This window comes from Aulonocara sp. 'chitande type north' Nkhata Bay, linkage group LG22 (genome assembly GCF_057382095.1).
Source record: "Aulonocara sp. 'chitande type north' Nkhata Bay isolate Kocher_YH1m ecotype deep benthic linkage group LG22, A_spYH_male_GT1.1, whole genome shotgun sequence".
Taxonomy (NCBI): domain Eukaryota; kingdom Metazoa; phylum Chordata; class Actinopteri; order Cichliformes; family Cichlidae; genus Aulonocara; species Aulonocara sp. 'chitande type north' Nkhata Bay.
This window is the reverse complement of record NC_141364.1, coordinates 29,467,935-29,490,158: the sequence shown is the minus strand read 5'-3', so window position 1 is coordinate 29,490,158 and position 22,224 is coordinate 29,467,935. Positions and strand designations below refer to the sequence as shown.

The 22,224-nt window shown below is 40.6% G+C and overlaps 1 protein-coding gene across 5 annotated transcripts in view; it reads right to left on the bottom strand.

Annotated features, from left to right (window-relative positions):
• The window catches only part of trappc9 (trafficking protein particle complex subunit 9), a 238,906-nt gene that overhangs the window by 110,406 nt on the left and 106,276 nt on the right, over window positions 1–22,224 (bottom strand). For all 5 annotated transcript variants that reach the window (XM_086279548.1, XM_086279549.1, XM_086279545.1 and 2 more), the window contains one exon: window positions 6,448–6,590. In XM_086279548.1, the coding sequence (XP_086135674.1) occupies window positions 6,448–6,590 (143 nt within the window). The remainder of the gene's footprint in view (window positions 1–6,447; window positions 6,591–22,224) is intronic.

Here is a 22,224-nt window from a genome sequence, read left to right as displayed (position 1 = left end):
AGGATCTTACAGTGGGTCCAAGGACTTCATCCCAATACCCAATAACACGTGGGGCGCTGTTGCCCAGCCTGTTGAGATCTGTGTATCCCTCTATTGATATGATCCTGGCAGTGCTCATCCTGTTCCTGCTTGCACGAAGGAGCAGATACCGGTCTGTGGGGTCCAGGTATCGCCTCATGCTACCAGTAGTGACACTGACCGCAGAAAAACACAAAACTAGCGAAGAAACTGTCAGAAAAGATGAGGGGGGGGACATCAGGGGCCTTCACGTGGGTTGTCTCATTGTTCCCCCACTAGTGCACCTGCTGTTAATTTCATTAACGCCAAAGCACCTGAAACAGATTAACAATCGCTCGGCTACCGAACGAGAAACAAAAGGAGATGGAAATCATGTCGTGTTATTTTAGGCACAGAACCACTGCAGTGGGGCCAGCCATGGGGGGTTGAGGTGTATGGGGAGAGGAGAATCAGGACAAAGTATAAAGTTGAGTGAATGTAATTTATGTTTGGAAAATCCCCAAACACTTATTGAACCTGGTCGTTTTTTCATTAAAGACTGATTTGAAGAAAAAAAAAGACGGGTGGGTGATCGTCTTGGGAGGGTCCAGCTTTCATTTTCTTAAGGGAGCTCCTGCCAGGAGAAGGTTTTGATAACCACTAATTTAGGGTGATTACGTTTTACACTTTCACATCGTAGACAGATGATGTTGTCAAGCACAGCATGTACTCGTTCATTTGGCTTACTTCAAGGTATTTGATCTTGATATGATTTAGTAAAATATTCCATTTTTCAGCCAGAGCTGACAAGAAACAAGCCTGACTAGACTACACTCAGCAACCCTCAGTTTTAAACAAATTGTGAAATTTCTCACATTCTCTTTGCTCATAAGGTTAAATCAGTTTGTTGGCGGCCAGATTTTGTCCCCTAATCTTATTTTGAAGAAGAAGGAGACAAAAAAAGCTTCTCCCTAATTCATAAAAGGTCACTAAAGCGTATGGCTATGCATAAGGAGATATGACCTTTTGCACATTTGCCTAATGTGCAAGCCACTATTTTATTTTGACATAAACTTATTTAATTTTACTTTTCACTTTATTCACATTGTGTTCCTTACTTGATATAAGCATATTTAAAATGCTGTGCATTTGTTCTGGAAGCTAAGCATTTGCATTGAGAACAGCATAACTCAGAAAAAGAGACACAGAGACAGACGAGTTAAAGTTCTTCAACAAGAGTAGAGTGGTAAATGAGATGCAGAGGTCACAGCAGAATGTAACTCGTTAGCGTAATCTGCTGGTCTGCTGTTATAACACTAATATTACTGTACATATCAGGTGGTGACATGCTGGTGAAAGTGTGAGCAGTGAAAAAGGCAAGCAGGGAGTCAAAGGAGGACAGTAAAAGGTGAACAGCAGACGGTGGCAGCTATCTTATTAGCCGTGATGGAAACATTACCCAACACTGATGAGGGAGCCAGTTAGCTAGCTAGGTGACAAAACATGCCTCACTGGACAGTAACAGTGAAGGACAGAGACAGGAGAAAGAATCACAACTGCATGGAGTAATGAGCAGGTTTATCTTTGTAAAGCTGTATTTATTCTTCTTTGTCTGCACCTGTGGATCATTGCGAGTCATCTCTAGGACACATTCATGAGTTGATGTCACTAGCAATCCAGCAACACACAATTCTGGATTAACCATACTCAAAGCCACCCACTTGTTGGGAGCAGGTGAGATGATTCTTTTACAAAATGTCATGCATTTATTAGAAAACAACACTTAGATAACAGACAGTCATGCAGAGAGATGCAGCAGTGGTGCACTAGTTGAATTCTACAACCACAAAATCAAAAGCTTTACCATACAGCAATTTACCAGCTAAACAAAAGTCTTGTTTTATTCTGAATTTAACAGTGATGCCAGGAAGGAACTATATACTATACCTGACAAATACGAAGCGCTACCTTTAGTTGAATTAATTAATTACACAGCCATATGAAGGTGACTACTTGGGCATTAATAACACAAATCTAACTAGTTTTAGCTTTTTTTCCCCCCATACTGGTTCTGAAATACAATTTTCATATTTACTATATCAGCATTGGTACAAACTGTGGTCATGTGAACTATGTGATGGTTCCCTTTTAAGTCTGCTTCACATGTAACTTGATACAGAACATGGCCTGAGTTAACTGTTTTATTAGTTCAAAAGAGAAATAATAAGCAACACTGCACTGTTTTATCTGTTGATATTGTTTACATCCACTAATCATTAAATACCAGTGTTTCCCCAATAGTGAATTCATTGGAGGGCAGAAAGAAGAAAAAACAGGAAAAAAAGAAAAAGTAAAAAAAAAAAAAAAAAGTAAAGTAAGTAAAAAAGAAGATGATGATGAAAAGGAATAGACTGGATGAGGAGAACGGTGGAGACTAAACACTGATGTAAGCGGCTGCTCTACTACTACACAAATAAGGAGGATTTCTCCTGGTTTTCTTTCTCTTTTTAAGAGACATAAAGAGGAACCGATAAGTAGAGAGACAGGAAGGGGAGGAGAGGGAGAAAAACAGAAAAACAGATCGTAAGGATAAGCTGCTGCATTATTGAGCAGTTTCGTACCACCACTTCCAAATTCTCTCAACTTCTCTTTTTTTAAAAATTCAATAGTGCTTATCAGAACAAGTAACGCTGACTCTTCAACAGGAGAAATTCAAACAAAATGAATGTGTGTGGACTCTGCATGGGTAAGCAGACAATGGGTTTTTGAATAAATGTTATTACACTGTGAGCCCCATGTGTCTGAAATATTTATTGTAAACTATCTCAATCCCTCATCTGTGAGCCTTGTAGAGGTAGTCTTAGAAGGTCCAGACGTGCTTTTATTTACTCTGTGAGTGTTAAATGGTAACAGTGATGCATCAGTGGATGGTCAAAGGTCGTTTCAAACACAGGTGCCCCCTATGTTTGGTGCTGCATGTTATTAACACAGTAAGAAAGGAAAGTTGGCGGCACCGACTTCTATCTAACACCTAGTTTGCTGAGCTGTGAAAAAGAGCACTTATCCTGATGTTTTTGTTTTTATATTAATTACATATTTCAGATCATCATCGAAACATTTTAATAGAAGACAAAGCTAACCCGACTAAATACAAAATGCGCTTTTTAAACGATCATTTCGTTTATTAAAGGAAAAAAGTTATCCAAACCTATCTGGCCCTGTCTGAAAAAGTAATTGCCTCCTAAAACCTAATAACTGGTTGTGCCACCCTTGGCGGCAAGAACTGCAATCAAGCATTTGAAATTACCGGCAATGACTCTTTCACATCGCTGTGGAGGAAGCATCTCAATTAGATTTAAGTCGGGACTTTGACTAGGCCACTCCAAAACCTTCATTCTGCTTTTTTGCCATTCAGAGGGTGACTTGATCGTGTGTTTCCGATCGTCGTCTGCTGCATAATCCAAGTTTGTTTATTTATAAGGACAATTCAAGTTAATCGACATTCACACCTAAATACATCATGTAAATATGTCAGATTTAGCCACATAGACAAACTTTCATCTATAGTATGCGAATAAGTAAAATACAGAAAAACGTAGGAATTAAACTTATATCCATATACCAACATGAGCCCGAGTTTCAGGACATGAACTAATAGCTGGATATTCTCCTGCAGGATTTTCTGGTAGCAGAATTCATGGTACCCTCAATTGTGGTCCAGGTCCTGAAGCAACAAAGCAGCCCCAGACCACACTACCTCCCCCATGTTTGACTGTTGCATGATGTTCTCTTTATGAAATCCTGTGTTAGTTTTTACACATGATGTAACCTTCCAAAAAGTTCAAGTTTGCTTAAGCAGTCCACAAAATCTTTTCTCAACAGTTTTAGGGATCATCATGATGTTTTTAGGCAAATCCCAAAATGTTGATTTTCTTCCTCATCCTCTCGAGTCTCAAGAAGTCACTGGGATGAGTGACGAAATGTTTCTGTTCAGATGAATGGAATCAACTTTTTGGGATTTCCTCTTACTACTCTTTGTATTCTTTCTGGTCAGTAACAGATTTTACTTTTAACTCTCCAATGGATGCCACGCTTACCACCGTTTCAAATCCAAATCCTTGGAAATAGCTTTTTAACCCTTTCCAAACTGATATATGTCAATACTTTCTTTCTGCACGATGTGTTGCTTTTAATGATCTTTGGATGACTTCACTTGGTCAGATAGGTTCTATTTAAGTGATTTGATTTAACAGGTCTGGCAGTAATTAGGCCTGCAGGTGCGGCTGGTCTAATTCTATTAACCATATTTCTTTGAGTAAAGTTAACAACAGTTACTCAATGAAAGAGCATCATTCTGCTGAGCAGGCATGCAGGGCAATGAGGAAGTGATGTAGTAACAAAATTCATAGAGCGTTAGCACAGGGTTTGTGCACATTTCTCTTTGAAAATAGCACTGCAATTGAGAGCAACGACAGGCAGCTGAAGGAGAATCATTATGTTTCTGATATAATTTGACGTTTGACGACAGTGTAGGTCCTGTAGGTTGAGGATGATCATTCTCTAAAAAGAAAATCTGATGGCTGAAGAGACGATCTTATTACAAGTAATTCCACCATAAAAATCAGAAATACCCAAAACTCGGCTTTAAACATTCAGAATGAGAAAGAGCTAAAGGTAAAGACAGAGGCCGAGTTTTGGGACACACTCATTCTGAACATCTCCCCTCTCATTCCAATAAATGAACACTTTTAAAAGCAACTATCCTAACCACATCGAATAATTTCAATGTTCTGATCACTCAATGAGTAAGAAAAATCTGACAAAGTGTTTAATGCTAGTTTTTGGTACTAGCCAAGTTTTCAAGGTATTGTGCTAAAGACGTTTTATGAATATCTTTATTATATATTTAAAAATCCCAATCCTAAATTTACCTTAAGCAACTCAGATATAAAATACAGCACGCTCTGCACGAGACTCTCCATGCAAACATGGAAAGGGGCCAAATATTCACACATTATGTCAACAGTACAGTCTGTCTGTGGGTGAGGAGACTTCTTGCACGTTAATATGCACTGCGGTTTTTGAGCACCTTGCTTTTGGGTTGGTGAGGGCCAAGGACTGAAGATATAAAGCCCACTGAGTCAGTAAATGTGGAATTGAGCCATAATAAATTTTCTCCATAAGAAGAAAGAAAAAGGTTAGTTCACTTTAGAGGAGTTTTTAAGACTCAGTCTACTGAAACATTTCTAAACCTTTCAATTTCAGCACATTTCAAATATCTATTCAGATCTAGTTGATAACCAATAGATACTGTATAATAGAGCTGTGAGGCTGAGAGAGCTAAGGGTGCTATAGAGATAAGGGAGAGGGGGCTGTGATGACAGGGTGATGGTATAACAGTCGGTGCAGCACATCTATCAGCACAGTGCCAAGATTGATGGCTTAAACTGCAGATATTATTACTGCTAATGATTCACCTCAAGTGGCCATTACTCTGCTATGATCCGTCTCCCTTGCTTGGAGTTTTTTCACGACAGTTGGGGGAACTAAAATAGTAAAGTGAAGCGAGACAGACCAGGGAATAAAAGTGGGTGAGGATGGGTGAGGATATGTGAGGCCATGAATATCCATTCAGTGTGCCTGCTCCTATCTGACCCATCTGTGAAAATATCATCTCTATGTCCTCGGGTTTGGTTAACAATAGTGTCATAGCAGGGCTGCTGCTGCAGTGGTTAAAGAGAATGTCAGTATCTGCTCCCCAAATCAAGAGAGAAAACTGTGTATGATGCAAAATGAAGCTTTAAAAATGAGATTTATCAACAGTTGCTGTGACAAGGGAAGCTCTGTGATAGGTTATTATTCATTGCTTGTCTGCGACTGCAGTCGCTAATGTTGAGTTAGTATTGTTATTTTATCTGTTTGAATGATGAGGTTACACGAATAGCCCGGTAAGATATAAAAGCTGCATGGAAGTTGAAAGTCACAAGATCAAAAATTGAGGAAGAACCATTGAACTCAGACTTAACTTCTTCCCACGCACAACGGACGCTAATGTTTTTGTCACTTTTTATGGAATCAAACTCAAAGTAAGGTCAGTACTTCCACGTTTTAAACGCTGCACGCTCATACTCTCTCCTGCACTCGATATATGATCCACTGTTGATCTGCAGACAGCTGTTGTCACGAATGTCGCACTCGCTTACGTCACTGTCATGAGACATTCTCGTTGCGCTTTTGAGGCGATGTGGGACAGTTTGTACTACGTATGTCAGTACAATAAAAATAAATGGTTATCTTCTCATTATTATCCTGTTGTTCACCAAACTAGCCCACCAGTCTCTGCAGACCCCACATTCACTCTTTAGATAAACTTCTTTATGTAAAAATTTTGATTTTTACAGTAAAATAAACATAAAAAACAGAAAGGCTATACAATTTTTTAATAGTTACCTCGTAGCAGGGAGGGTGCTGACTCGGGTGAAAAACACTGAAGGTTCCACATCAACATGGACACCCAAAGACAGCTCCCTGTAGTAGCCTTCAACTTTGCCTGCTCCCCCCGAGTACTTGAAGTTCAGCACCGCCTCCAAAGTCTGCAAAAGAACAGACGAGGGGAAAAAATGTAGATCAAAACAAACTAAAACAAGCAGGCACAGGTGTTGCAAAGTTACTCCAAAACAGATGATTCATGAACAACATGTCACATCCTAAAACTGAGAGGAGAAGGTGTTGAGTGTGGGTGAAAAAGCGTGGATTTTCTGGCTGTGTGCCACTATAATGGGGGGAGGGTGGTGGAGATTGGACACAGAATTACTCAAAGGTACTCTGTGCTGGGGAGAGAGGAAGGGCCACAGGATAAGCAGCCAAGTGGGCGAAGCGTGGGGAAATTAAAAGTGGCAGTTTATGGTGAGCGAGCACTAGCTGACTCAGGCAATGGGGCTGAAACAGGGTAAAAGGATCATCCAAGGTCCTGCTTTTTTTTCTTATGCAGCATATATCATCTCTCTGAAAATTGCTGATGGAGGAACTGGCTGCGCCTTTCTAGAGAAAAAAAAAATCACTGATTCCTTGATTATTTTCGCTCTTTGTCCACTTTTGTGGAGGCTGAGAGCCAAAATGGAATGATTTGGAGCCTGCTGGCTAGACGGCTGACCTATTACAACCTTAATGAACAAAGCAGAGCCCACTGAGCAATGAGAGATAACAACATTAGAGAGAATTATTATTATTGTACATTCGACAGCTTAATTCCAAACTTACACTTATCTGGTACGGTTCTGGCTTTATTTCACGTTCTGGTATATTTTCATGTTCTACAAACCTACACTCTTCCTTATACATTATAATGCCCTCCATGGCGCCATGGATTCCCATGAAAGCTATTCATCTTCCCCTTAGGATGAAACCATTAGCATGCTTAAAAGAGTATCCTTTCTCTTTTGGGTGCAGATGTGCAGCTCAGTCTTGTCCTGTTATGTTGCCTGTGACAGAAGCTCTCAGCCACCGATGATGCCGTCTTGAGATGCCTTTCCTTGCGACTGAACCCAAAATGACAACTTGACCCTTGTAACCTTAATGACTCACATGATGGCAGGGTGGGGAGCAGTGTTTCACAAAGGACTTACACCTTGGCTTATGTGACCCTTAAAGACTGACATTATTATTATTATTATTATTATTATTATTATAGGGTAGATCAGTTGCTCTCAGGACCACCACCAAGGGGAGAACCCCACTGTGGATTAAACATTAAACATATGGGACTCCATCAGTTTTTAGGAAGGAATAAGGAAGAGTGTACTAAGGTGTGCCTTAGTATTAAGCTTTGTAACCTTACATGTTCAACAGAACATTAACAATGTTAAACACCCCCAAATTATCCAGATTCACAGAAGTTAGTAAACCTAAATATCATGAAGCTGATACGAGTTGATTTTCATCCAGCTTAACCAGACATTTCAAAATGAGTAGATATTTCTAAGCGAATTCATCTATTTTGTCTTATTTAATTGTAACATAATCTTTCCCACACTGCAACAGTGTAATCTACATTACATTACTACAACCAGATGATTTCATTGACCAACATGAAGGTCAATGAAACAAGACCTAAGCAACTCAACAAACAAACATACGTTTCAGCTTTGCTAATGCTAATGCTTTCCAGACATGCTCACTTAGGACTCGACACTAACTAAAACTGACAAACAGGTGCTGGTTGGTCTTTTATTCACCTTCCTCTTGCATTTAAAAAAAATCATATTTAGTACAGTCTGACTGCATGTGTAACGCCACAATCAGCCAGAGAGAGCTCTAATGACGCTGTCTTATGCTTTACATACACACATGCTGAAGCAGACGTAAAAATTGACATGATTACAGTAATAAGTGGTGTTTGCTTAATCTGCCAAGTCGTTCAGGTTAATTAAAAATGAGTTAAATTACCTGAAAAAGTAAGAAAATGTTAAATGGAGTGGTGGATAATATAAGGGGGCAAATTGCAATGATGTGTTGTTCATTAGTGAACTCATTCAAATGGAATCACAGCTACTGCATTAAGATATGTGCATCAACTTTGAGATGTTTGATCTTAAAGCAAATGCACAACTTTGTTATTTTTAAGCAGCAGTCACCTGACTCCTATTTTCAAAACTGTCTGTCACAATATCCTCTTCACAGTAATGAACATTACATCTTTATACATAAAAAATAACTAGTTTATGGGGGGACTGACAGAATAAGACATGGACAGTAACAGTATAGTGTGAAGTCTTTGGACTTATAAAAACACATGGTACAGTGGTAAATGGTAAATGGCCTGTATTTGTATAGCGCTTTACTAAACCAGTCATCCACCCATTCACACACACATTCACACAAGCTACATTGTAGCCACAGCTGCCCTGGGGCGCACTGACAGAGGCTGGATCCTGGAATGTTGGTCATACATCACATCACCCAATGAGTCTCAAAAACAGTGATGGTTTGACAAAATGTAACAAAGGTCACTAACTTTTAAATTACAAATAAATAACTATACTAGACAAGGTACGGAAACAGTATGTAAGTAATACAGCTGAAGCCTATGATTTATTACTGGGCTGTACATAAATGCATTGATGTATATTTAAAATAATGCATGCAAGCCAAAACTGTCTTAAATGACACATGACCTGAAACTGTGTTTCTTGCACTAATTTGGCTTCGAGTGGAAGAACAAGAAGAGAAAAAAAAGACAAAAAAAACTTTACACTTCACTGAAAGTCATCCATCTGTTAGTGGCAGATCAGTGTACTCAAATACCAAACAGCTAGAATAATGTGCTGTTAAACCCCTGGTCTTAGTATCATATCAACAGCATCAGAATGCTTAATTTTAAGTCCAACCTTGTGATCCAATGCAAAATAAAACAAAGGCTGCAAATGAAAACTCTGATATCCTCCGAATACTTTCGTCCTCTACTACTACTGTGAAAGTGAAGCAGTGGAGCCAGTCTGCTTTGGATCTGGACGAAGAACAGCTGTCTTACAGTTCCAAGAAGAGACAGACTCACGCTGTGCTGGCAGCAGAATGAAAGGAACAGCATGTTGATATAAATCTCATTTAAATTGATTGACTAAATTCCCTCTGCTTCCTTGAGTAGAGAAACCGGTTGTAGACAGTTTCCAGGATAAGTCCACATTTTCTCTCACTTGTTTTCCTCCAACAAAGAACAACTTTATCCTCCTAACACCGTTATCTAAAGCTTTGCTCTGCAGCAGAACTCGTCTGTTGTCAAAATTATTTTAAACACATCAAACAGCCATAACATTGCACTGGGACACAAAATGCTTCATTCAAACAAACAACCGATGCTTCATATCTCGACAGTGTATTGCAACATATTTGTTTATAGTGAGTATTTCTAACAGTGAGACATAAAAAGATATGCAAGCCGACCCGTTGCTATGTTACGTAAGTGTCATCTTGTGGCTGCCTATGTGGTACTAATAACTTCAACATGATCCTCTCGAGGATCAGCGATTGTCTCAGCGACACTATCAAACAGCGATTGTATACTCTGATTCTCTCTTCAGTCCAGGGCCAGCCCCTGAGCTCCTCGTTCATTCAATTCTCGCTCTGCTCTTGGCCCTCTTAGGACTAAACGCCAATCACACCATGCTAAAAATACGTCCTTCTGTAATGAGCTGGCTGTGCTAGGAGCATGCCAGTAACAACACACTGCTTTAATAGCACAACACAATGCCTGGCTGCAAAGATGCATAGAAACATCATGATCAGTGAGAATGCCCAGATTTGAGCAATGACTTTACCAAAGTGTTCACCATCACTGACAACTAGAGGTTGTATTTGGTGTGTGTGTGTGTGTGTGTGTGTGTGTGTGTGTGTGTGGGGGGGGGGGGGGGGGGGGGGGGGGGGGGTGTTAAAGTCTCGTAGTTTGTGACCAGCAAAAAAATTAAAAAAAGGCAAAGCAACAGGAAATAAATTAAAAGAGCTTCAGTTAATTTATTCTAGTGAATGGTTATCAGCCTTTTGTGAAATAGGATAAAGCAGGAATACTGACAGAACTGAAATAACAGTGACAAATATTAAAAGTGACACTAAACCTGTAAATCTGCAATGATCACCACACTAGCATATGTGTAACTGCTAAGATTAGCCACAATAAGCAACCAAATAAATTCAGTTTAGTTCTAGTCAGTTTTACTACACTTGAGTTCAACTTTTCAGCTGTGCAAAAACAGCAACGCGTCTCAAAACAAATTGGTGTCTCTCAAAAAAGTCCATAAACACCTGGAAACTGAGGACACCAGCTTGCTGGAGTGGAGAGTAAAGTCGTCCCATTCTGACTGTTCCAACAGTTCTGGCTGATCTTTCACATACTTTTTGTTTCTTGACGCTTTAAACGTGTTCAACTGGTGAAAGGTCTGGACTGTAGGCAGGCCAGCTTACTACCTACTCTTCTACTAAAAAGTCATGCTGTTGTGCTAGATGCAGTATACAGTTCAGTATTGTCTTGCTGAAATATAAGAGGGCTGGAATGCTCGAAGAACTGTGTACCAATGGTGTCTTTCCAGATGTGTAAACTATATATCCATAGGCAATATATATACATATCCCCATACATGCAGACTTTTGTTTGTTTTATTCGATGTGCTTCCCATGACAGAATTGTGGCCATTTTTAATGCAGCACTGCCCAATGGCCTGAAGATCACATATATCCAACATTGGTTTCCAGCCTTATTCATTGCCCACAGAGATTTCCCTAGATTTTGCTAAGATTTACAGACATTACATTTATGTAGAGGAACATTACACTGAAATTGGTCACAATTTGCAAACAGGTTTTTTACAGATTAATTAATTTTCATCCAGCTGTAATTCTGAGAAACTCTCAGGTGTAAAAAGAGGATCTTAGACATGTTACTGACCGGCTCCCAGTTGACCTAATGAGCTACAAAATGTTTCTCCAGCTGTTTTTTTTTTAGTACCACTTACTTTTCCAACCTTTTGTTACTCACACCTAATTCAAAATGAGCTCATATTTTATTAAAGCAGTAATATTTTCTATTTTAAACATTTGATACGTTTTCTGTTGTGAATAAAATGTGGGTTGATGATTGCATTTTATTTCTATTTACATCTTAAATAGTGCCCAAAGTCTTTCAGAATTGGGTTAGTGTGAATAGTTTAAAACAAACAATACATTTGGTTAACGTATCTCATAAAAATGAATCAGTTCTCTTACATATTTTAAAATAATTGAATTAACTCTACAAATAGAGAACTTGCAAACTATATTTAGATTGAGTAAAGGCTTTAATATTTGATATTTGATTGCTTTTATCCAGACCTTAGTTATCGTGTCTGAAAGATGCGTCTCAGAGTCTCAGTCTCTGCAAAATAAAACACTATCAAAGGACGTAATTCTCAAAGACAAGCACACAATGAGATATGTGAAAAATAAAAAGGCATCTCGGATTACCATCGGAATAATAGTACAGTAATGTGTAAAAACGGCTCCACACTAAACCCAAAGATCTTAACTCTAAGAAGAGCTGAAGAATATAAAAGACCTTGAAGATCGTTTTTGCTGATTATTCGCTTCAAACCTTGGTGAGAGTGCAAGGAACCAAATGACATAGAAATGATTCAGGATAACAGCTGGCAGTTAATATTATTGCTATCTAGCTTGTGCTAAGCCATTTATAATTGCTCACTCTGCACCTGTGACTTGGTGGTAAAAAATCCACACAGGTCAGTGGACACAGGACAATGCTTACCTCTGCACAACCTACTAACTACTGTTCAACAGCTTAATATAAAAAGGGACCAAAAATGGTGAATCTTACCAAAATAAACTTACATATCCAGACAGAGAAGAAAACAGGGTGTTTTCTTTGCACCAACATCTTTGCAAACCTTATGCCAGCAATGACACGAAAAGACCGTTTACATTTTTAGAAACCAATTTGCAACCATTCCTACACATTTTTATGCCTGTATTGATGTTTTTCTACATGCTTGATAATAACATCACAATTAAGCTGGTTTAAATTAATATAAATGTACTACAGAAAACCACCATTGCCTTGTGTCTTCATTGGCCTTTTTTAAAATCTTTTTAAAAACGCTTACTCACTGCAGACAGGACACGGATGGCAGATTGGCTTTTACCTTGAATGCCATCACGCCACATTGCTGTGTTGTGTCACAACAAAACCCCATAAGACCATCCTCTGTGTTCATCAACACAAAATACAGCATCTGTTCGACAATGGATGTGCACACGCACTCCTACACATAATGGATTAACAAAAAAGGAGAAGACAAGACAAATAACTGAAGGCTTTTTGAATGCACTGGAATGGAGATAAAGACCCTGACGCATCGTGCTGAGAAGATTATGGCATGGCCACACGTCTCCTGACAGGAATACTAAGAAGCAGCATCACAGTGACAGGTAGGCAGAAATGGGGACTCTCAAAAATGCACAAACTTACGAGGTTTATTGACTGCTGTTTGTTGGCACAAAGGCAATGCTTTGGTGTTTCTTAGAGGACTTCAACATTTTGGAAAATTCACTTATAGGCTGTCTTACTCAGGTAATCAATATCAATTTAAGCAGTGTGGATTCAATACCAACGCAGTTCCTTGACAGCATAGTCAAGCACACAATGCAATTACCACTGAAGGCACACGTATAGTCAATGAAATAAAAATAACATCAATTTTTGAAGTCTCTAATGCTTTGAAGAACAATCAACAGTCAAAAATGCAAAGAATTCTGTGACTAATGTGTTGTTTGTTTCACTTTTTCTTCTGTTTGAGCAGAAAATGCATTGCTTGACACAACTTTTGCGATGACTCAGCAGTCCATCTGCATCTGAAGGACAAAGGTCACTCTTTCGAGGATGCCAATTTTCACATTTTGGACAGAGAGGACAGATGGTTTGAAAGAGGAGTTAAAGAGGACATCTATGTCCACTGTGAACGACCATCTTCGAACAGAGGCGGTGGTTTACGTCACAAACTGTCTGCCATCTATAATCCAGTTTACAGATCCCTTCCCAGACGCCTTAACGCCCACTCACATCCTCGGCCATTTGACGTCAGTAAATCACATGACAGGGTGGGGGCTAGGTTTCACAATGGGTTCACCCGAAACCCTGTCTGATTGTGACTAGAGATGGACCGATCCGATATTACGTATCGGTATCGGTCCGATACTGACCTAAATTACTGGATCGAATATCGGAGAAAAATAAAAAATGTAATCCGATCCATTAAATATCACGAAAGCACCTCACAAAACTTGCAACACGCCGTAACTCGCCTCAGAACGTTAGCACGTCGGAGCAGTATGCATCACGTGATAGAGCGGCTGTGGCATGCGGGACCTGTCGGTGGTCTGGATAGCATGTGGAGCTTCGCTAGCAACCCGGCATTTCATCTCCGACAAAGTTATCCCCGAGAGAAGTAAAGCAAGTGTGTAAGTCCATCTCTGAATGTTTGTAAAGCATTCCTGCGTTAAGCTTACCAAACGATATATGGAGCGACTGCCTCTTCTGGCTGCTACTTCAATCATGAAACTGCTTAATGATCAGCTGATCGGCTTTTCTGTCGCGAGTCCGTCTCTCTGGTTTGTTTTTGGCCCACTTTGCACCAGACAGAGGAAACCAGCGGCTGAACAACAGCAGAACGTTTAAGCTTAATAAGCTGTTGTTAGAATTTATTTAATATTACTTTCTACACCAGGATCTTTTTCTACGTAGCTGACGCTGGTAACTGTGCAGGGGCGGATCTAGCAAAGTTTAGCCAGGGGGGCCGATAGGGCATTAACAGGGAAAAGGGGGCACAAAGACATACTTTTCTTTCTTATTCTCATTTAAAATGTCTAGCTTTTAATAAATAATTATCCGAATCTTACACCCAAAGTTTTAATTTGATGTAAAATGAATAGAAGTCAATTACTGTATATAGTGACTATTAAGTCTAATATATATACCCTAGTAAGCTATAGTACTTTTTCCTTTGGGAAGGTACCATCTGTGCAGTCTGCAATTTTGTTGAAGAAAGATGTTGAATCTATTTAATATTTCTTGAAAAATAATTGATTTCTGTGCTTTTTTTTTTTTCACACTGCATCAAATTAAGGTTGATTACGTCGATTAAGCATCATGAGGTGGAGCGTTAGGGGTGGTTCCCTATTTTTTATTTATTTATTTTTGTTGTTGCTGGGAGTTGGAACCCTATTAGTTAGGTTGCTTAATATTTACGCTAAGTACTCTTTAAAATACCAGAATAGGGAGGATGGTGTAGGTTTAAGTTTATTAGATTGATCAGTATTGCTGAACTATGAATTTTTTTTTTTTTTTGCATACAGGTATAACAGAATAGCTTTAGTGTAGTTGTTTTAAACTTGAGTATGAACTTATACAAAATGCAGCAAGATATTTAAAAAACAGTTTTGTTGATTAAAAAACACTATATCGGATTCATATCGGTATCAGAATCAGAATCAGAATCAGAAAGGGGTTTATTGCCAAATGTTGAGCAGGTTTACAACATTAGGAAATTGCTGCGGTGCTTCAGTGCAAACATACTGTCATAATTGCGATTAAATAGACATGAAAAAAAATAAAAGTAGGAATAAGAATTAAAAGTGCTATGTAGAAAGATATGTGCATGAGATATACATGAGATATATACATAAGAATAAGAATTAAAAGTGCTAAGTAGATAGATATATACATGAGTGCAGGTGGTGATCAGTGCAAACATGGAATGATGCAGTGACACAGCGTAGGGTCATGTGTTTGTGGCGGGGACAGTCATACGGTTATTGTTCATGTGTCCAACAGCAGAGGGGAAGAAACTGTTCTTATGGCGAGAGGTTCTGGTGCGAATGGACCGGAGCCTCCTGCCTGAGGGGAGCACGTCAAACAGACTGTGTCCAGGGTGAGAAGGGTCAGCTGAGATCCGAGCTGCACGCCGCAATGTCCTGGAGGTGTACAGGTCCTGCAAAGATGGGAGTCTGCAGCCAATCACCTTCTCAGCAGAGCGCACAACACGCTGCAGTCTCTGTTTGTCCCTGATAGTGGCTCCAGCGTACCACACGTGATGGAGGAGGTGAGGATGGACTCGATGATTGCAGTGTAGAATTGCATCATCGTCCGTGTTGGCAGGTTGAATTTCTTCAGCTGCCTCAGGAAGTACATCCTCTGCTGGGCTTTCTTGATGACGGAGGTGATGGTGGGCTCCCACTTCAGGTCCTGGGTGATGGTGGTACCCAGGAAGCGGAATGAGTCCACAGAGGTGATGGGGGTGTCAGTCAGGATGATGGGGGGGAGTGGGGCTGTGTGCTTCCTGAAGTCCACAATAATCTCCACTGTCTTCTGGGCATTTAGCACCAGGTTGTTGTGGCTGCACCAGGACACCAGACGTTCAACCTCCCTCCTGTAGGCAGACTCATCCCCGTCCGAGATGAGCCCAATAACGGTGGTGTCATCTGCAAACTTGATTAGCTTGACAGACTGGTGGGTGGAGGTGCAGCAGTTGGTGTACAGGGAGAAGAGCAGAGGAGAAAGAACACAGCCCTGAGGGGAGCCGGTGCTGATGGTCCGGGAGTCCGAGACATTCCTTCCCAGCCTCACATGCTGCTTCCTGTCCGTCAGGAAGTCAGTGATCCACCGGCAGATGGGATCAGGCACATTCATCTGGGAAAGCTTGTCTCGGAGATGGTCTGGAAGGATGGTGTTGAAGGCAGAGCTGAAGTCCACAAACAGGATCCTGGCGTAGGTTCCTGGGGAGTCCAGATGCTGCAGGATGAAGTGTAGGGCCATGTTGATGGCGTCGTCTACAGACCTGTTGGCTCTGTATGCAAACTGCAGGGGGTCCAGAAGGGGGGCCGTGAGGGTCTTGAGATGGGAGAGAACTAAGCGCTCAAAGGACTTCATGACCACAGATGTCAGAGCCACGGGTCTGTAGTCATTTAGTCCAGTGATCCTAGGTTTCTTGGGGACAGGGATTATGGTGGAGGACTTGAAGCAGGCAGGCACATGACAAGCCTGCAGTGAGGAGTTGAAGGAGTTGAATTTGGATATCGGCAGATATCCAAATTTATGATATCGGTATCGGACATAAAAAAAGTGGTATCGTGCCATCTCTAATTGTGACCCACACCCATTTTCACACCTTGGCTTGTGTGATTAGGCAGAGAATCAACAGGGCGTCCATGACCCTCTTGGGGACACTTGCATAGGGCTTAAAATCCGGGGCTCTCCACCAATTGTTCTTAGAACTCAAGAAGCTTCTCGGATGAGAGGTGAAACGTCTTCAAGGAAACTTAATGAAGTCCAGACGCTTTTCTTTCCAAGCTCCTTAGACTACGAAGACCTGGATGACTGAGAACCTTCACAGACAACCTCTGCAATGGTTTCCCAGTTCAGTGTGTTGTGGAAGCAGATGGGAGCCATGAAACTCTCCCACATCCTTCCATGGTCAATCACCATGTCTCTGAATGATTTACAATCAGAATAGGGCTGGGCGATATATCGAGCTTTTTAAAAATATCGATATATTTTTATACGAGATATAAGATGTGACAATATCCTTTATATCGATATAGTCTATGTTATGCTATAATTATACTTGTGGAGCCGCAAGTTTGCCTCTCTTTCGTCCACTTTTGTCTCTACGCAACATTACTCGGCCTCGCCTCTCCTTCACTGAACACAACTCCCCCTCCTCCCCCATAGCTTCACCTGCAGGCAGCGACAAGATGGACACGGCAAATCTCCGTTAACGAGTTACTGCGCATCGCCCCGTGCGTGGGGCTGGACGGCGTCAACGTGTTAACGAGCAATCCACGCTAACGAGCTAATCACGCTAACGCCATGCACAGCCTAAAATCCTTTCATTTTCTCAAAAGTTGACAGCGCGCCTTATGTATGAATTCTGGTTGTGCTTGATGACCGCAAACCGATTTTATGTGAAACACGGCGCTCAGCAATCTGTCAAAAAATGTTTTAGTTCGACTTTGGTAAGCTACGGAGCTGCACCGCTTGATGGATTGTTGGAGCATTACGGCTACCGTAGTCCGGAGGCTGGCGGAGTGATACGTACTGTGCTTCAACGTAATATTACCGTATTGTGTGTGTATAAGGACCATAAATAGCACCTGTAAGAGACATGGTTACAAAGACGATTTCAAACTCCAGGCTGTCAGTCACACAGTAGAAGTTGGTTACAGAGCAGCTGTGAAATCTGTCTTTGTTATTATGCTCAGCGTCTCTTTGTTATGCACAAAAACAACAGTTTTCTTTTATTTATGGAGCATTATTATTTAATAAATGCTCGTAATTTATTTTTGAGTAGTTTTTTTTCATGTACATCTACGCTGTATGTTAATAAAAGTGCCTGTGTGACATCTGGGACACAGCTTTGACTAAGAACTCTCTTTTTGTTCTTACTTTATGGCTTTAAAAAAAATATCGAGATATATATCTTATATCGCCATCCAGCTAAAAAATATCGAGATATGAATTGTAGGTCATATCGCCCAGCCCTAAATCAGAACCAAATGATTTCTCTCAAGACGACATGACCAGGTCATACACCTATGCTCTGCATTCCTCTCCTGCTCATCAATTATACATAAAATTACTACAGAATCATCCGATTATTTCTATAGATTTGTACTAAGTTTAAGTTGTACTCAAAATTTGAGACATACAAGGTGAACAGGACTGGAGATAGCACAGTCCCTTGTGAAGCTTCTATACTACACCTCACCGTATAAGTTAGGGTAGGGCTGGGCCATATCATACCGTTCACGGTAATACCGGTATAATGTTCAGCAATGATAAGAAAATGAAATATGGCGATAGAATATGGGTAAAAGGCGCATGCGCAGTCCCTTTGTTTTCATACGTACATGGCGGAAAAAGCATGGCGGCGACGGAGAATAAGAAGGGCGAAAGCGGATCGTTGAATGAAATGAACCAGAATTGGTTTGTAAAAATGCTGCAACTTCAGTGGTGTGGAACTGGTTTAGCTTTCGTCCATCAGATACACAACAAGGCACTATTTTTGGTAGTGCATGCTAGCGGGCCGTCGTTATTACCGTGTTGTTTGGAAAATACGTCACACTTAAAATCAATCCTTTGGTTTTTCTGAAAATCGACAGTGCCCCTTATAATCCCATGTGCCTTATGTATGAATTCTGGTTGTGTTTACTGACCTCGAAACGATTTTATGTGCACGGCGCTCGAAAATCTGTCAAATGTTTTAGTACGACTTTGCTGAGCTACGAAGCCGCACCACTTGATGGATTGTCGGAGCATTACAGCTATCGTAGGCAGGCGCCTCGCGGAGTGATACGTACTGCGCTTCCACATAATATTACCGTATTGTGTGTGTATAACCTCTTTTTAAGTTTTCTGGATATTATACATGGTTATGCTGAGGATATGTCAGCCAGTTTCCACTGGAAAGGTCTTTTGGTTAAACTGTCAGCAAAGAATTTGCATTTGCACTGTTACATTTTTATATAACTTTAATGCACATAAAAAACAGCTGCTTGTTTAAGTGAAAATACATTGATGGTTTTTGGGGGAGTTTGCACTAATAAAGTTGTGGAGTTGTAAAGTGTTTTGTCTAGTGTCAATTATATCGTCAGTTATATCGTTATCGCAAATTTTCAGATGTATGTCGTGATAAATATTTTTGGTCACAGCACAGCCCAGTCTCACATACCGCATCACTCAGTACTCCATGAGATTTGGATGTATTTACTGATATTTCTTAAAGCTTCTCCATCAGCAGCAGATGGATTGTGGGGAATGTACCTGACAACTCAAACGCACTGTTTCTAACAAGCAGCCACTTCTGTCAGAATGAGATTAAGCTCTTTGCAGCATACAGATGATTTGGTCACCCATTCCCAGAAGAACAACGGTGAACACTTCTTTGTTACATGAAACAGTCAGGATGGTATCTTCTGCTGCTTCAGACTCAGTTTACAAATGTGGCTCAGGATCCATGACAGCAGCCAAGGACTAATAAAAAAGTAAAACACTAAATTATAATTTTTTTTAAAAAATTTTTTAAACAGGTGTGTTGGATTTCTCTGGGACCTGTTCATGGTTGAAAGGTAACAGGGCAATTCCTGCAATCAGTGCCTTTAAAGCAGACAGAAAGAGGACGTACTCTGAAAAACAAATGATAACTTTCAGCTGCTCCCTTATTTCCCAGCAGGTCACCACAGTGGATGGATCTGCATGTTTTGCTTTGACATTTGACATCAGATGCCCTTTTTCACAAAACCATTTGTTCATTTGCCATACGGTAATTCTTTTTGTAACACTGTTTAGTGGCAGAAAATTCCACATTTCTCTCCTATGATTGTTAATAAATAGCATATTTGAATAATCCCTTCCCTCTTTAAAATAATGAACAAGGGTATGCTAACAGATCACGACCTCAGCCACTTAAAATGCTCTTATTATTGTACCAGTTGTAACAATATTGACACAGCCATGTTTGGGTAATGTTTTTTAATACCATCGTGCAATCTTTTTTAACTTAGTTTTTGACATTTTTATTAAACACTAGTTTGGCTTTGTGGATATGTTGCTATCACATTCAATCCAACAAATGGTTTGAAGAATGAAAACATACGAGATCAGAACACTTTCATAGGTATAGAATTGGTCTCTCTCTGAGTCGAGCCTTATTAGGAAAAGCTAAGCAATCTGACCTAACTAAGGTCACTCAATTCCTTAAGATTTCATTTAAAGTGCATTTCATTCCACCACCTCCTGGTTTAATCTTACTCATTAGACATGTACAGTGGGATACAAAAGTTTGGGCAACCTTGTTAATAGTCATTATTTTCCTGTATAAATCGTTGGTTGCTACAATAAAAAATGTCAGTTAAATATATCATATAGGAGACACACACAGTGATATTTGAGAAGTGAAATAAAGTTTATTGGATTTACAGAAAGTGTGCAATAATTGTTTAAACAAAATCAGGCAGGTGCATAAATTTGGGCACTGTTGTCATTTTGTTGATTCCAAAACCTTCATACACAGGTGAATCCAGTAATGAGAAAGAGTATTTAAGGGGCTCAATTGTAAGTTTCCCTCCTCTTTTAATTTTCTCTGAAGAGTAGCAACATGGGGGTCTCAAAACAACTCTCAAATGACCTGAAGACAAAGATTGTTGACCATCATGGTTTAGGGGAAGGATACAGAAAGCTGTCTCAGGGATTTAAGCTGTCTGTTTCCACAGGTAGGAACATACTGAGACAATGGAAGACCACAGGCTCAGTTCAAGTTAAGGCTCGAAGTGGCAGACCAAGAAAAATCTCGGATAGACAGAAGCGACGAATGGTGAGAACAGTCGGAGTCGACCCACAGACCAGCACCAAAGACCTACAACATCATCTTGCAGCAGATGGAGTCACTGTGCATCGTTCAACCATTCGGCGCGCTTTACACAAGGAGATGATGTATGTGAGAGTGATGCAGAGGAAGCCTTTTCTCCACCCACAGCACAAACAGAGCCGCTTGAGGTTTGCTAAAGTACATTTGGACAAACCAGCTTCATTCTGGAATAAGATGCTGTGGACTGATGAAACTAAGATTGAGTTATTTGGGCATAACAAAGGGGCATTATGCATGGAGGAAAAAGAACACAGCATTCCAAGAAAAACACCTGCTACCTACAGTGAAATATGGTGGTGGTTCCCTCATGCTGTGGGGCTGTGTGGCCAGTGCAGGGACTGGGAATCTTGTCAAAGTTGAGGGACACATGGATTCCACTCAGTATCAGCAGATTCTGGAGACCAATGTCCAGGAATCAGTGACAAAGCTGAAGCTGCGCCGGGGCTGGATCGTTCACCAAGACAACGACCCGAAACACTGCTCAAAATCCACTAAGGCATTCATGCAGAGGAACAAGTACAACATGTCTGTGAAGGTTCTCAGTCATCCAGGTCATCGTAGTCAAAGGAGCTTGAAAAGAAAAGTGTCTGGACTTCTTTAAGTTACTTGAAGATGTTTCACCTCTCATCCGAGAAGCTTCTTCAGTTCTAAGGTCAAATGGTGGAGAGCCCCAGATTTAAACCTAGTGGGAGTAAGCATGACATCCCGGTGCATTTCAGACCCAGCAACACGCTCAGACAAAAACTGGTTCACCCGAAAGACAAAACTCCTAAACACAGACCTAACAATGTGGTGTATGCTGTACAGTGCAGCGAGGAATGCTCAGACCTCTACATTGGAGAGACCAAACAGCCACTTCACAAGCGCATGGCACAACACAGAAGAGCCACCTCCACAGGACAAGACTCAGCAGTCCATCTGCATCTAAAGGTCAAAGGTCACTCTTTCGAGGATGCCAATGTTCACATTTTGGACAGAGAGGACAGATGGTTTGAAAGAGGAGTGAAAGAAGCCATCTATGTCCACTGTGAGCGACCATCTTTGAACAGAGGCGGTGGTTTATGACACCAACTCTCTGCCATCTATAATCCAGTTTTGAGATCCCTTCCCAGACGCCTTAACGCCCACTCACATCCTGGGCCATCTGACCTCAGGAATTCGCATGATAAGGTGGGGCCAGGTTTCACAATGAACATACCCGAAACCCTGGCTGATTAGGACCCACACCCAGTTTCACACCTTGGCTCAGGCAATTAGAGGATCATCAGGG